This window comes from Rhea pennata, chromosome 3 (genome assembly GCF_028389875.1).
Source record: "Rhea pennata isolate bPtePen1 chromosome 3, bPtePen1.pri, whole genome shotgun sequence".
Taxonomy (NCBI): domain Eukaryota; kingdom Metazoa; phylum Chordata; class Aves; order Rheiformes; family Rheidae; genus Rhea; species Rhea pennata.
In genome coordinates this window covers 71,413,900-71,428,220 of record NC_084665.1, presented here as the reverse complement: position 1 = coordinate 71,428,220, position 14,321 = coordinate 71,413,900, and the positions used below count along the sequence as shown (strand labels likewise).

General features: G+C 36.1%; 1 protein-coding gene across 1 annotated transcript in view; it reads left to right on the top strand.

The window, feature by feature from the left end:
- NKAIN2 (sodium/potassium transporting ATPase interacting 2) overlaps window positions 1–14,321 on the top strand; it is a 545,944-nt gene that overhangs the window by 453,548 nt on the left and 78,075 nt on the right. The window contains exon 4 of the mRNA XM_062570920.1: window positions 13,268–13,468. Within this exon, the coding sequence (XP_062426904.1) occupies window positions 13,268–13,468 (201 nt within the window). The remainder of the gene's footprint in view (window positions 1–13,267; window positions 13,469–14,321) is intronic.

The following is a 14,321-nucleotide window of genomic DNA, read 5'->3' as shown; positions in this document are numbered from 1 at the left end:
TGCTGGAATGGTAAGTAATTAAACACTATATTGTAATGCTGAAGTGAGTAAGGTAGAACCAAGGTTGCACATAAAAGCTGGAGTTTGTCATTTCCTAACCTTACAGTGCTAAACTATGCAATCTTTATTTTCAGGCCTGATTGTGCCATTAGGTTTTAAGCTGAAATCCCATTTGTTCTAATAGAGATGTATCCTTTAAATGTAATAATACTTTACAGATCACCCTTCCAGACAAAAATTTATTTCGAGTTGAAAGCATATATGGCCTCACTGCTACCTTCTCTGGACAACTTCAGCTCCTAGAGAATTCAGAATTGCAGCATTACACATTGCAGAGGACTTCTCCTCAGGGAAGTTTTAATATTTTTATGCCTCTTTCCAAGAAACATTAAAAATCAGTGATGTTGACAGAAAAGCTATGTGCCTTGTAAATAAAAGAGCCCTCTTACAGGTAAGGTATTAGGAGAGTTTAACCCAAAGGAAAGAGACAGAGCACATGTGGTTTATTGCTAGCACTTCATAATGAAGTGATTATATAGATACTGTAAAACTCATTGAAGTTTATGTATTTTTCCATTGGGCAGATATATATTTCTATAAAAATATTTTTACCCACTCCATACTTAATAAACTAGGTACCCTAAGTTTATTCCTTGACACAAAATTAACTCTACTTCTTTGAATTCACAGAGTTTTGTAATATTCCTAAACACCAAGAAATCAAAAAAGAGATCTTTGTATCATTCTTCCCCTGCAAGTGCTCTATTGTGTATACCAGCTTTCCAATTCAAAGTAATAAAAAGAATCGATCTTCTAACATCTTGACACTGGAGTTCTTCTAATTCTGCATTAGCACTAAACACAAACAAAAAATTTAGTATAAGCAGCCCCAAGAGACGCCTCAACCAGATTTCTACATTTCCCTGGGCTAAATCAGCTACTGAAAACTTAATTTAAGAAACTGACACAGACACCACAGTTAGAATGCTAAATCTACTCCCTGTCAGCTTCTTAAATAAAGTTTTCAATCACTGATTCAGTCTACACAGATAGAACTCTCTTCTAGTTGCCTCTCTTAAGCTATGCTCATTAAAGATCATTGCTCCTAGTTTTCATCTTAATCCTGACTGGAAACTGGAGGGTCTTTGTATTCAGACAGGCATCTTAAGTGGAATTTTAGTTAGCTTGCCTGAAATGCTTGTAAATAAAACATACAGGCATAAGTACTGTGATGATATGAGTCAAGTGGAATGACTGAGAAAACATTTAAGAAAAATTTCCTAAAATTTTGAACATCTTCACTGTTTTATTCTAGCTCATATGTGATATTTCGAGATAGGGAAGGGCCCTAATCATAGCTGCATCATTTAAAATCTGTACAACAAATTCAAGGCAAACATTTGTGCCACACCAATGCCAGTTTTTCTTTCTCCATCCCACTGAAAGAGACACCTCTAGGTTGTTTCAAGGCAGAAAGCATGTAAGCTAAAAATCTGTTCTTGAAAGTCTATTCTGAAAGTATGCTTCCCCTACAGAGTTAGATCATGGATTAGTTATCAGTCCAGTGGACAAGTCATACTTGAGTTGCTGGGTTTTTATTATTACTGTGTTCTCCAGTATGTTATAGTAGGATTTTGAGGGATACACCCCACTGACTTTTGTGCTGCAAGAAGCCAATTTGTGGTGTAATTAGGGGCTTTTTTAGAGAACTACGGGAACATTTTTTTTTTTTAATCTTCAAGGGAATGCATTTTGTATCACAGAATAATTAGACTGGAAGATCATCTGATACAACTCTCTTCTCAAAGGAGGACCAATTAAATCAGATTGTTCAGGCACTTTTCCAGTCAAGTTTTGAATAGCTCCAAGGATCCAAGGATCTATTGGTGCAAGGATTGCACCACCTCTTTGGGCACCTGCTCTAGTTTTTGACCACACTCATGGAAAACAAGCAAGCAAAAAAATCTTTAAATCTAATCAGAATTTACTGTATTCCAACTTGTGTTTGTTGTCCCTTGTCCTTCTGTTGGGCACTACTGAGAGGAGCCTCGTCTTCTCTAGGCTTGCCTCTCTCTAGGTTATGGGCAGCACTGGGATCCCTTCTGAGCCTTCTCCTCTTAACACTGAACAGATCCAGTGCCCTCAATCTCTCCCTCTATGACAAATGTTCCAGTCCCTTAGTCATCTTTGTGGCCCTCTGCTGGACTTGCTCCAGTAGCTCCACATCTCTTTCACACTTAGGAGCCCAGCACTAGACATAGCACTCTACATGTGGCTTCATCAGAGATAAGTAGAGGAAAAGGATCATCTCCCTCGACCTGCTGGCAATGGTCTGCCTAACGCAGCCCAGGATGCTGTTGGTCTTCTTTGCTATGCTGGCTCAGAGTCAGCTTGGTGTCCTTCAGGCCTCTCTGCAGGCCTTTTCTGCAGAGCTGCTCACCTGCCAGTCAGTGCTCAGCTGTAAGAGATGGAGTTTGCATTCTCACTGAAGAGTGATCAGGTTACTAACTAGTAGGAAACCATAACTTGAGGCTTCTTCTGTCTTTGAAGCAAATCAATGCAAATTTGAAGTGAAAGGCAATTTTTACTTTTGCACAACCCTGTGAGATGGAGCAAAGCATCAAAACATGAATCTCCTGTAACAGTGGAACTGACATCTCATAAGAACTGCCACTAAGCTATCGTTAAGACACAGCTTTTCTAGAAACAGGTTTTAAGGGTGCCTACTAGATACAAGATCCTCCTCTGCAATTTGTAGGCTATTCTGCATTGTCTTTTACAAAACCATCTCCTTTACATTTGCATTTAATATCTGAAATAAAATACGGGGATAAACCATATTTAAGAATGGGAATATCTGAATCAATCTACATTATTTTTTTTTATTATTTTTATTTCTATAATTTAACTATTGAAAAGAGAACAAAGCTTTACAAAAAAAAGACACGCGTACAGTACAAAGTAGCATTTGTTATATCATTAAATAATATGGTTTATTTGTTAACTGCTGCATTGTCAAATACTAGAAGAAAATATTTTTATCTAAGGGGAAGGAGAAGAAAATCATGGGAAATAAAAGCTGTTGTAAAGAGTTTTAGGATGAATTAGTATGATACTTAGAAAGCATCTTGTTATCACCTAATGATACTATTAGTTCAAAATCATAACCCTACACCCTGAATCCGCATGATATTTCTTTTGCATGCTATGTATGCTCTCTTATGTATGCTATTCATTACTGTATGTATAACCTTACATATATCATAACCTTATGCCTGTTATAGAAACTGGTGTGTGTGTTATACAAACTGGTGCTACAGATAAGATGTGCAAAATAGTGGATCCTTTTATTGAACTGTTTTTGACATCTTAAATTAGGTATTCTTATACTCTACAGATAGTTATGCATGATTTAGCAGCATTGCATGCAGTGTAGAAGAGTGGCAGATGATTAATCTATGGATTAGTACCTTAGCTGATTTAAATTGCTACTTTTTCTTTTATGGTACATGAGGTACTTTCCTTCGTACTAGGTAAAAATCTAGCATGGCATCATAATCTTATTCCTTAAGGTGTGCTTCTGAAAGCTTAATAGAAAACATACATTTACCCAAAGTTATGCACTGAATCTTTTAAAATGGCCTCAAATTGTTCTTACAAGGCTGTAGTTTACTCAGCTGATTGCATAGTCATCCTTCAGTAACACCTCACAAGAAGAGTGAAGTACACTTTTTGAATCAAGAAACAGGGAGATTTGAACCCATATAACGTACACTGAATAAGTGCATGTGCTAGCATTTTCCATTTCAATTTGCAAATGCTGCCTAAATGCCCTAATGAGTCTAGTTTAAAAAACTTTAACACTTTCTTCTGTAAATGTGGAAATGAATCGCTTATGGTGTTGTTCTCTTCATTTTTAAGCTAAAACTAGTCTCCAATTTCAGCTGGAATTCCTGAGTATTCTTGGATTCTTCAAAATTATTTCTGAGGTACACTGCAGAAAAAAAGTCTATCACTAAAATAGAGGAAACTATGAATCCCATTTCTTAGACATAATTCAAATAATTTCCTTAGTGTAACTTCTCAAACACAGGGAACAGCCAATATACAAACCATCCTTAATTCACTCCATGTCCAAGATAAGCTAGATCTTATTTCTGCAGTTAGATGAGAGTAGTGAATAATCAAATTAGTTTTCATAAAACTAATCTGTGGTCCGTGTTATGTGACATAATATCACTCTAGAAAAGGAAAGAGCAGTTTCACTTACTGTTAAATTAATTACTGCATGTAAAGTGAAAAGAGTTTGATATATCAAATCTGAATATAGCCTTACATAGTCCAATAAACATCCTCAATTGCAAAAACATGAATGAACTCTTTATGAACTAAAGTTAGTTGGGGTGTTATAACACAGCCCTGAGACAACTGTTTTGTTCATTTAAAAAATAAACAGAACCACAGAGATAAGTACTGAAGGTCTTTTTCAAAATCTGTGGGGTAGCTAAATGTTTTTACACTGAAAACAGTGACATGGGTTTTCCTTTGTGACCTGGTAGAGTTGTACCTGTGTGAGTCCTTGAAGTCAGATAAAAGCCATAGGTAGGAGGAAAATGTGTCAGACTGAAAATCAGAAACATCCTTGCTACAAATATTCAGCAGTGTTGCAACAGAGACTGCTATATTCAGTCTTTTTGCACACCATGCTGTTTATTCATGTTGGTTTGCTGAGCTGACTTTTGCTCTACTGGCCCAAATTTGCAAGCTACCTGAATGTTGTACAACTTCAGAGCTGAATCTAAATCTGTGGATGAAAAGTGTCAGCCTCATCAACAGTGATCTAAATCATGGTGAAAGTTGTTCCATACCCCATGCTAGTTCTTTAAGAGGACATAAGGTTTATATTTAGACGGCACACATTCCAGTGCCATCTCTGTCCTCTCTTATCTGTGGCTGGCTTCCTGCTCAATGTCTTATTTAGGTTCTCTAAGTAGCTTTTCAGGGTCCTTCAGAAATACTTAGACTCTCTTTCAGCTGGACTCTATTGACTTCAGAAGAATTCAAATCATTTAAATATGGCTATTTTGTTTCATACTGAGAATGCAAGTGGGTTGTGAGGACTAGCTATGCATTATAAGTTGCTGCTTTAGTTCATTGCAACCTCCTCACAGAAGTAAATTCTCTTGAAAATATTCATTGGGGCTAAATTTGAATTAAACTGAATAAGATGGTTCCACACACTTTTTAGTAATTTCCTGATTCATCCAGGCTTATTTTTATTTATCCTGAAATCCTGACACACACAAACTCAGTGCTGACTAGAAATGCTTAAACTATAGTGTATTGTGTACAATATGTATTAATCCTCACCTCGGTGTTTCTTGAACCACTTCTGCATGACAACGGTCTCATGTTTCCTAATGCCTCTTCTGGGATAACAACTTTGACCTGAGAACTCTGTTGAAGTCTACTTACTGTTTTCTGTACACTCTGCATTTTGTGGATGTAATATCAGAGGCTGACTCAATCAGAAAAAAATATGTATATCTCAATTGTAGGCATAAGCTCAACTCAGGAGTCATGGATAAGCAGGTTGTTTAAAGTAAGAAAAGATAGATGCTATAATTATTTAAATTTTTAAAGAGAATAAACATCCCCGGAAACAGAAAACAAAGATTTGCCATTTTATATGTGTACTGTTTTACAGCATTTACTGTTATATAACCAATGCCAAAGGATCCTAAAACAAACCATATCAACAGGAGTTTTCTTCTGCATGGACACTCTAAAACTATCAGAGAAGTTCTATATCACACACTTTTGCAATCATCCTTATTAAATTGTTGACCATGATAAACTTTTGCCTTGAAGAGAGGTAATTAAGCAAAGTGTTCCTGAGATGCTTTTACAACTTAGAGCAAACCATTCATCCTAGAAAGGGAAACATTTTAAGGACAAGATCCTTTGATCCTATTGTTTTACTGGGGACCTAGACCTTGCCGTTTGTTGCTTTGTTCTTAGCTCACTGGAAGCTCTGCTCAGTCCTTTGGATATTATCCAAATGTAAGACATCTTTGTACTTAGAGTGTTTTATTTTGAATTAGGGGGTTATTTATATTTATGTCTGCAAATTTTAAGCACTATTGATCTGTATATTTGCCTGGATAAAACAAGACATGAGACATATTTCCTTTACCATTTAAAAAGAAAAAAAAAAATCCATCCTGAGACACTAAGGAGCTAAAACTTGTTTAAAATCATTCTGTTCTGTTCTGTACATGACAAACTAATACAAATACAGTGATATTTCTGTAAACTGTGAAATCATCTATTTTCAACTAAAAATGGACAACTAGTGTTTGGAAACTGTTCATAATATTCACTTCATTTTGAAAAGAAATTCAGAATGGTACTGAATTTAGAATGACTAAAATTTGTTTACAGTTTTACATTGTGAAATGCACTTTTAGTATGGGAAGAATATTATGAAGAGAGACTAAGCACTACCATCCAGTTTCTAGCTATGGAACTCTGCCCTCAATCCAGTCGCACTGTTCCACATTGAAGCTTAAAATTAGTTCTCTAATATACCTGTTGGATCATCGTCTTTTAGTACACAAAAATATATCTAAGTTGCTTTTTTGCATCTTCAGGTTTAAATTTTCGACTTACAATTCCAGACTTCATCTTCTGGAATGAATGAAGCTTTTTTTAATGAAATCTGGCAATAATTCCATGCCAGTCAGTAGTCTTAGAACAGTGTACATCAGTTGAAAGTGGAAAACTGCCCACTTTATATCTGCACTAACAAAGTTTCTAGGCAAGTCTGGCTATTTTCATCAGAGAACAGTGGTTTGTCAAAACTGAAACTTTTCAGGACAAGGTATTATATTCAACACAATTTCCTTCAAAACTTGAATCCTTCAATTCTAGAGTGGTATTGAGTGTGGTGAGAAATTAAAAGGGTTGACTGCTACACTGGGATGTGGGAACCTCTGTTCAGCTGTCTATTTCATTGGATTTTTATTATTCTACCAAACTTAAATCCTACACAAAGCCAATTGTAAAGAGCTTCATAATATTCTAATGCCTGGGACTTCACTAAATTTGTAGAAGACACAGATTCAAATGTCTACATGATAGCACAAAGACTGCAACCTGTCAACTCCCAATAGTAACTATAAGTCACTAAATATTGGGGTGGACTTGTTTCTCCTACTCTCCATTAAAAAATTCAAAGGATCTTAGTCCAGAACATTCTTAGTCTAAAAATATTCTGTTTAAATATGAAAAATATTCATGAGATAGTAGTAACCTTGCAATACAAATTGCAAGTTTTTGCTTTCTTTTTATGATATTTTTAATTGAAGAACTATATAGATAGAAACCTCTTGAATAAAGCTGTTAATGAAAAATGTTGATGCTGCTGAACTGATGGAATTAATATTCTGGAATTTAGCAAGGGATCTTAATAAAATGTAACAGGATGGAACAGAATTGTTAGGTCTGTCAGTATAGATATTCCAATATTACAAAAATATGAAGATCTTAATTAAGATAGCATTGATTGAAGCTCTAACAATTTCATAGGATTATTGATAGGAATGCTATAACAGAGTCGTAAATTACAGTGTCAATCCCTGTATTGAAGTGGCTATGCTTTTTGAGAACTATTTTACAGTATTTTGTTCATATAAGCATCTACTTTCATTTTAGAAAAAAAAATCAGCACACTTGAGTGATCTCTTTCTCTCATGTTGATGTCTTTATAAGTAATTCATTGAGATCTTTGGATGTACACTACCCTAGAAATCACTTAAGACACATGCAGAGCATTTTGAACAGATTACTGAGAAAAGCTAACAGTAAGATAACTTCTGCTTTTTTTCATGGATCAATTTCAGAGGTAAATCTGCTGGATGGATGCAGACTGATACAGTCTTATCTCATTAATGCCATATAGGTAAACCATATTGCATATCACGTTTGGAATTATACTGATGCATAATTGTTATGTAAGAGCAAATTCAAGGCCAAAATTGTGAGTTACTGAAAAAAAAATGTTCAAATGAAAGGGAATGAATTGCCTGTTTAGCAAAAAAGTAAAATAGAGATGCTAAAAATTTAAGATGCAACAGGATAAAAAAAATTTTGGTAGTGGAAATCCATGATCTCTACACAATTGTACAATAATTATTTCCTTTATATCAACTGTGGATAAGACAGTAAAAAAAAAAAAAAAAAAAAAAGAAAAAAAAAAGAAAAAAAAAAAAGGCCTACATGTCAATCTGTATCTTGACCCTTCAGTAAGAGCAGTTGTTTCTTTAGACAGGAAGTCTGCTCTCATACCAAAATGGTACTGCCTGATGGGAGCTACTTTTAGCGGAAAAGTGAGATAACAGAAGGCAAAACTGCCTGTAGAGGTCTCTGCACATCCAAGGCATCCAGAACTATAGACACTTTCAGACACTGCTCTTTTATCCCTGAAAACTTGTGTGATCATTCAGTCTCCAAGCAGCCTGTTCTTGCTTGTTTGGGTTTGAAAAATGAAACAAGGGGTTGCATGGTTGCATTTGGCGAAACTTGTACTGCAGCTTCATAGCTCTGCACAGATTTCAGCAATTCCTAATTAGTAAAATAGAATAATCTCATCTCCTATGACATGGGAAGCCACAAGCACAGAGGTCAACGTAATTTAGTTTCCCTGAGTCTTCAAAATCTCTTGTACTTTCAAAGAGAATAACCCTGAATCACTACTGCCTTTCTTTTTGCTCGGATTTCTCTTGGATTTTTTGGGATCAGCTGTTCCAAACTGCACCAGACTGCCTAACAAAACCCTTGCCATGATTACTGTTCAGAGATAGTATACATATTAATATATAGTAGTAGAAATATACACACACTGCCTAACTATCTTCATTTGGAGGACTGCTGCTCCTTTATACAAAGAAGGCTATATTTATTCTTAGTAACTCTTACATAGCTCTCTACTGCCATGTTCTGTTATTAGCTGTCTTCAGTAAGATGTGTAGGTTTTCGTCAACCAGAAGCAGTGTGCACTTAATCCTAGCCAAAGTTATTATGTACTGTATTTAACACAGACATACATCCATCAGGATTCTGTATTTTTCACAAAACAAGCTAGAATAAATTTATACACTTGCTTTGAAGATGTCTGGGCTTCTAATGTCTATGAAATCTTCAAGTTCCAGTTTTGTCCAGTCCAGTAATAGTACGTCTCCTGACCACTACAAATACCATGACATCTCAAGAACAGCGGCAAAGATGTCCTACAGAATATTTTCCTCTGATTTTTACCTTTGCTGAATAACAAAATCTACTTTAATGCACTGATTTCCATTAACAGGCTTTACAAATATCACCAGGATTTACAAAAGCCTCACAGTGATCATCAATAAAGCTCATACAGATGTATTTCTGTGCACATGAAGGAAGCAGCTGTTTGTTGAACTTAGGGTAATAAAATCTTCCTTGACATACAAACAGTGAAAACAACATATCAACATGCCCAATGTGTATCAACAGTTCTTGTTAAGTTTCATATTTCCAAGGTTTTTTAGACCATTTCTCTGCATTTCTCTGAACAATAGAGAAATCTGAGCCATAGACACTGGGAAGAAAACATATGGCAAATACACAAGAGAATACAAAAATCCTCTGCTTCCAGTGCAATCCTCATCTATGGCCACTAAAGGTATATTCAAACAGTGAGCAGAGTAAATAGCAAGAAAGCTTATTAAAAAATAATTTGAAATGTTTCCAGTATAATAGCTGTTAATGATAGATATATCATCTTTAATTTGGTTCACACAGTTCTACAAGGACATTCAGGTCCTTATCAGTTTTCTCATTAAAAAGTAAAACTCTTCCTAAACTAGATATCCTTCACTATTAAACAACTGGAAATATTCTTCTAATCTCATTGCCCATAGAGGGAGATAATTTGAAGCTTATAAGCAAGATCAAAGCCCATAATGATTAACACCTGAAAAGGTCTAAAGTTGTGCTGCAGCTGACTTTGTATAAACAGGATCCTTCTGCGTTTATTCTTATCCCACATGCTTTGGGCGTAAGAATTTATGGGCACTAATTTACAGGGACAGGTACTTGTTTGTGAAAATTGGAGTTCATTGTCAGTCTTTTTCCAGTTGTACTTGCACTGAGGCATGGATGATGGCAAGGGTCTAACAAACCAGATTTTGCCTCCACTTACTATTTTGCTTGCTGAACTTGGCCACTGTTTCTTCATTAATTAGATATATAATAGCTACATTCTTTAAAAGACTTCTCAACCACTTTATTCAAAATTTCCAAGATATGAATTCCAGGCTTTCAGTAAAAGTTGTTTATTGCAGGAATAAATTCAGGGAAGAAGAAAGCTGAATTTTGTGAAGTTTTATTTACATATATAATTATAAAGATTTTACTGTGTAATTATATTTTCTGTAACTTGGCACTTTTACTTGTACTTTTAACCAAAAGCTTTTTGGACTACTACACCTTGTGTAAGCAAACATAACTATCTTTAAAGCAATGAAGTTGTCTCTAGAGAGTCCAGTTTTGATCTTTATTAGCTCCTCCTGACACATTTTAACTTCACCTTGCAGATGTCTAACAAATATTCAGTCCCTGACAGCTAGTTTATTCCTTTCTTTTTCAAATAATATATTTTTCATCCCTTATCTGCTCTCATAAAATATTTTTACTCCATCCTGATTCTTCTGGATGTATTGGAACAATAAAATAGAGTCAAACAATGAGTCCTATTCATTCATACTGCTGCTCTGATAAAAGACCAGAGGTTAAGAATTTTCCATGGTAACTAGAATGGCTTAAATATCTTTTGACAATAACATGATGGATTTTGATTTTAGTCATTCAGGAATAAATCTATCACTTCAAGCAAAGTTACTCCAAAGATATTCACCTATTCTTCAACCCTTTACACTGGGTGAGAAGGACTTTGTACTACAAAGGAGTCGTAACAACCCTGACTCCAGAAAAAGGAAAAACCTCCTGGCTTGGATGCTGGGGGTGAAATGTCTGTTGACTGTACCCAAGACAGACAGACTCCAGCAGACATCAGAGTAGTAGATTTGCTAGAGAGGGGTCCAGAGACAGGCAAGTTTGTTGAGGATGAAGGCATATAGCCGCAGGAAAATATGTCTGTTTTCAGCAAATTCAGATTGTTTATCCAAATCATAGAATCATAGAATCAGTAAGGTTGGAAGGGACCTCTGGAGATCACCTAGTCCAACCCCCCTGCTCAAGCAGGGTCACCTAGAGTGTGTTAGACAGGGTTGCATCCAGGCGAGCCTTGAAGATCTCCAGAGAAGGAGACTCCACAACCTCTCTGGGCAACCTGTGCCAGTGCTCCGTCACTCTCACAGGGAAGAAATTCCCCCTCATGCTCAGGCGGAACTTCTTGTGGTTCGGTTTTTGCCCATTGCCTCTTGTCCTGTCACACAGGACAACTGAAAAGAGTTTGTCCCTGTCCCCTTGACACCCTCCCTTCAGGTACTTGTACACATTGATAAGATCCCCCCTCAGTCTTCTCTTCCCCAGGCTGAAGAGACCCAGCTCACGCAGCCGTTACTCAAATGTTCACAGTAATCTTGATTACCTTCAAAATGCTGAAATTTAGTTGCATCACTAAATTTATGGGAAGTGTCATGGGTTTATTCATACAGCTAATCATTTGCTGGACCAGGCTGCTCTGACGACATAGGGTAATTATTCATTGCAGCAGTGTTTGTGATCCTTACTGCCATTTGACAGTTGGGTATGTTTATGCAGGGTAACTTCTTTTTTATTTTTTAATGTACTAAATTTATGCTGTTTAAGACTGTAGTCCTTTAAATAAAATAAAGTGTCCTAAAATATCTTTCAATAAAATAAAGTGTAAAGTGTAATTGCTGATTGATTGACACGTCAGTCATGATATTATCCAACACTTCAATGGATGGAGTTACCTTCGCTTGAATTAGTGCAGAGGAAAAACAGGTGTAACTGAAAAATGATTATTTTTGAAGGGAGGGAAATAAGGACACAATATATCTGCTTCAGAATGAGCATTCTGAATGGTCATTATGATCATTTTGGCATGGTAAACATGATTAAATAGTCACATTTTGAAATCTTTATGAGATTCTTAATTATTAATAACATCAACAGACTGAAAAAATTTAGGTTAGGTGTGGAGAGAATTTGGCTCTGCAAAGACATTACTTAAAAGCAGTCTTTTTTACATGACTGAGCACATGTGCACATAGACGAGGATACTCACACTTTCCAATGAAGTTACATTTATAAATAGTTTATAAAGAGTTGGTAAGCAGTGTAGGTTATTGCAGAATTCACAAGGTCCATAGTTTACTTATAACCATGTATAACACCCTCAAGTAGTGTGCAACCAAGTATAATTTATGAAAGTCATATCCATAGTATTGTTTATGATGTATATTAATCATTTATTAATCCTTTATGAACTATTTATAAGCACAATCTTAATGGAAAGCATGGCTGACTAGCTACTCCCTTGCACTAGCTAGAAAGTACCAGCTGCATGGGATTTAAAGGTTGCCTGCTTCTTTGCCCTTTATTTAATGAGCTGAACAGTCTTTAGACAAGGCAACACTCAGTAGCTGTTCCCTTACAAACAACTACAAAGTTGGAAGATTGAGATGAGCATTACTAAGAATTCAGAAGAGGAGGCTACAGTTTCAAGCAATAAGGCTAAACCCTTTTACTGCATCTCCTCCAATATTTCAGTCCTGTCATACTACTTCTCAGACTCTATGAGTTGAACTCCTTGCAAAAGATCCACACATATTACAGTCTATGAAGTCCCAGTTCCCAAGGATTCTTGCATAGTTTGGTGGATCAGACCACCAAAATAGGAGCCATACTTTTAGCAACTGAACAGAGGAAAGTTGGGGTAGAAATATGCACATCCATCAGTCCTTATGATTTCCACAGGAACATGGGAAATATGGTCCAGGCTACTACAAATGTCTGGGAGCAGATCCTGGCTTGCAGGATTATTTTCCTTCTGCTCCAGAACAATTCTGCCTGTCAAGGTACAGCTACTTGAGCTTGCTGCAGGCAAGCTCCACTAATCTTCATGTGACAGTGCAGTTTTATTGCTGCTCTTTGCTTCTTTATGCATGCTGAAAAATCTCTAGCTGAGGCAATTGGTAGCAGAGTACCATCCCAGCGTGTTAATTCTTCACTTGTACTTTTGCAGGAAACAGATCTCATTCTGACCTTTAATATCTCAATGCATCGTTCTTGGTGGATGGAGAATGGACCAGGCTGCACCGTGACCTCAGTAACCCCAGCCCCAGACTGGGCACCAGAGGATCATCGTTATATCACTGTCTCGGGGTGTTTTCTTGAATACCAGTACATAGAAGTGGCTCACAGTTCTCTTCAGATCTTCCTTGCAGTAAGTGTTTATAAACAGCCTCACTCCCAGCACTTTTTCTTGATTTCTTCTTGCAGTGCTTTATTACCAGTATAGTGGAATATTGTCATTGATTTAGAAACCCTGGAACTAAGTTTTAGAAGCCCTGTAGTGAAACTCTCCTGGCTTGCAGCTACTGCAAGCAACCTGTACATGAAAGCTTCGCTATACACATTTAATGCTGTAAGAACTGCTATCATTACTCTTCCTGGCCTCTATTTTAACCATTGACATTCCCACAAAATACTTGCAGAAAATTACATTCATATTACACTAGAAGATATAAGTTATGACGAAATAATCAGTTACAGCTACTACTATGAAAGCCCAAATGAATATGAAAAAGGCCAAAATCAAAGAGATTTTTTTTCACAGTAAAAATAGATTCATTGATCATTGCACAGATCTCATATGTAACTAGTCAAATTATATTGTTTTCTTAAATCAGCAAAACTGACCAGTTGTCTTAACCACATTATTCAATATGCCCTTCACAAAAATGGGAAAGGTTTTTCTCAAGAGAAGAAAATGTATGTAAGTACATACTTACTTATGTGGGTAAGAATCCACTGTTACACCAAGGAAAATTTATGAGCAGTGAAAAGCGGTTTGTAATGGTTGGGGAATCTGATAGGTGTTAAACAATATTTACCTGTACTAATCATTTTTCCTGGCTCTAACTCAGGTGAAAAGACTTAATTACATTGAATGGCAAGCTGTATTTTTATGTAGGCCCTAGCAATGCACACACTTTCCTGCCCAAGTGGAGATATATATATATTTATACCTGATTGCAAATAAAGTCATTACTATATATAAATTTAGTTCAACACCT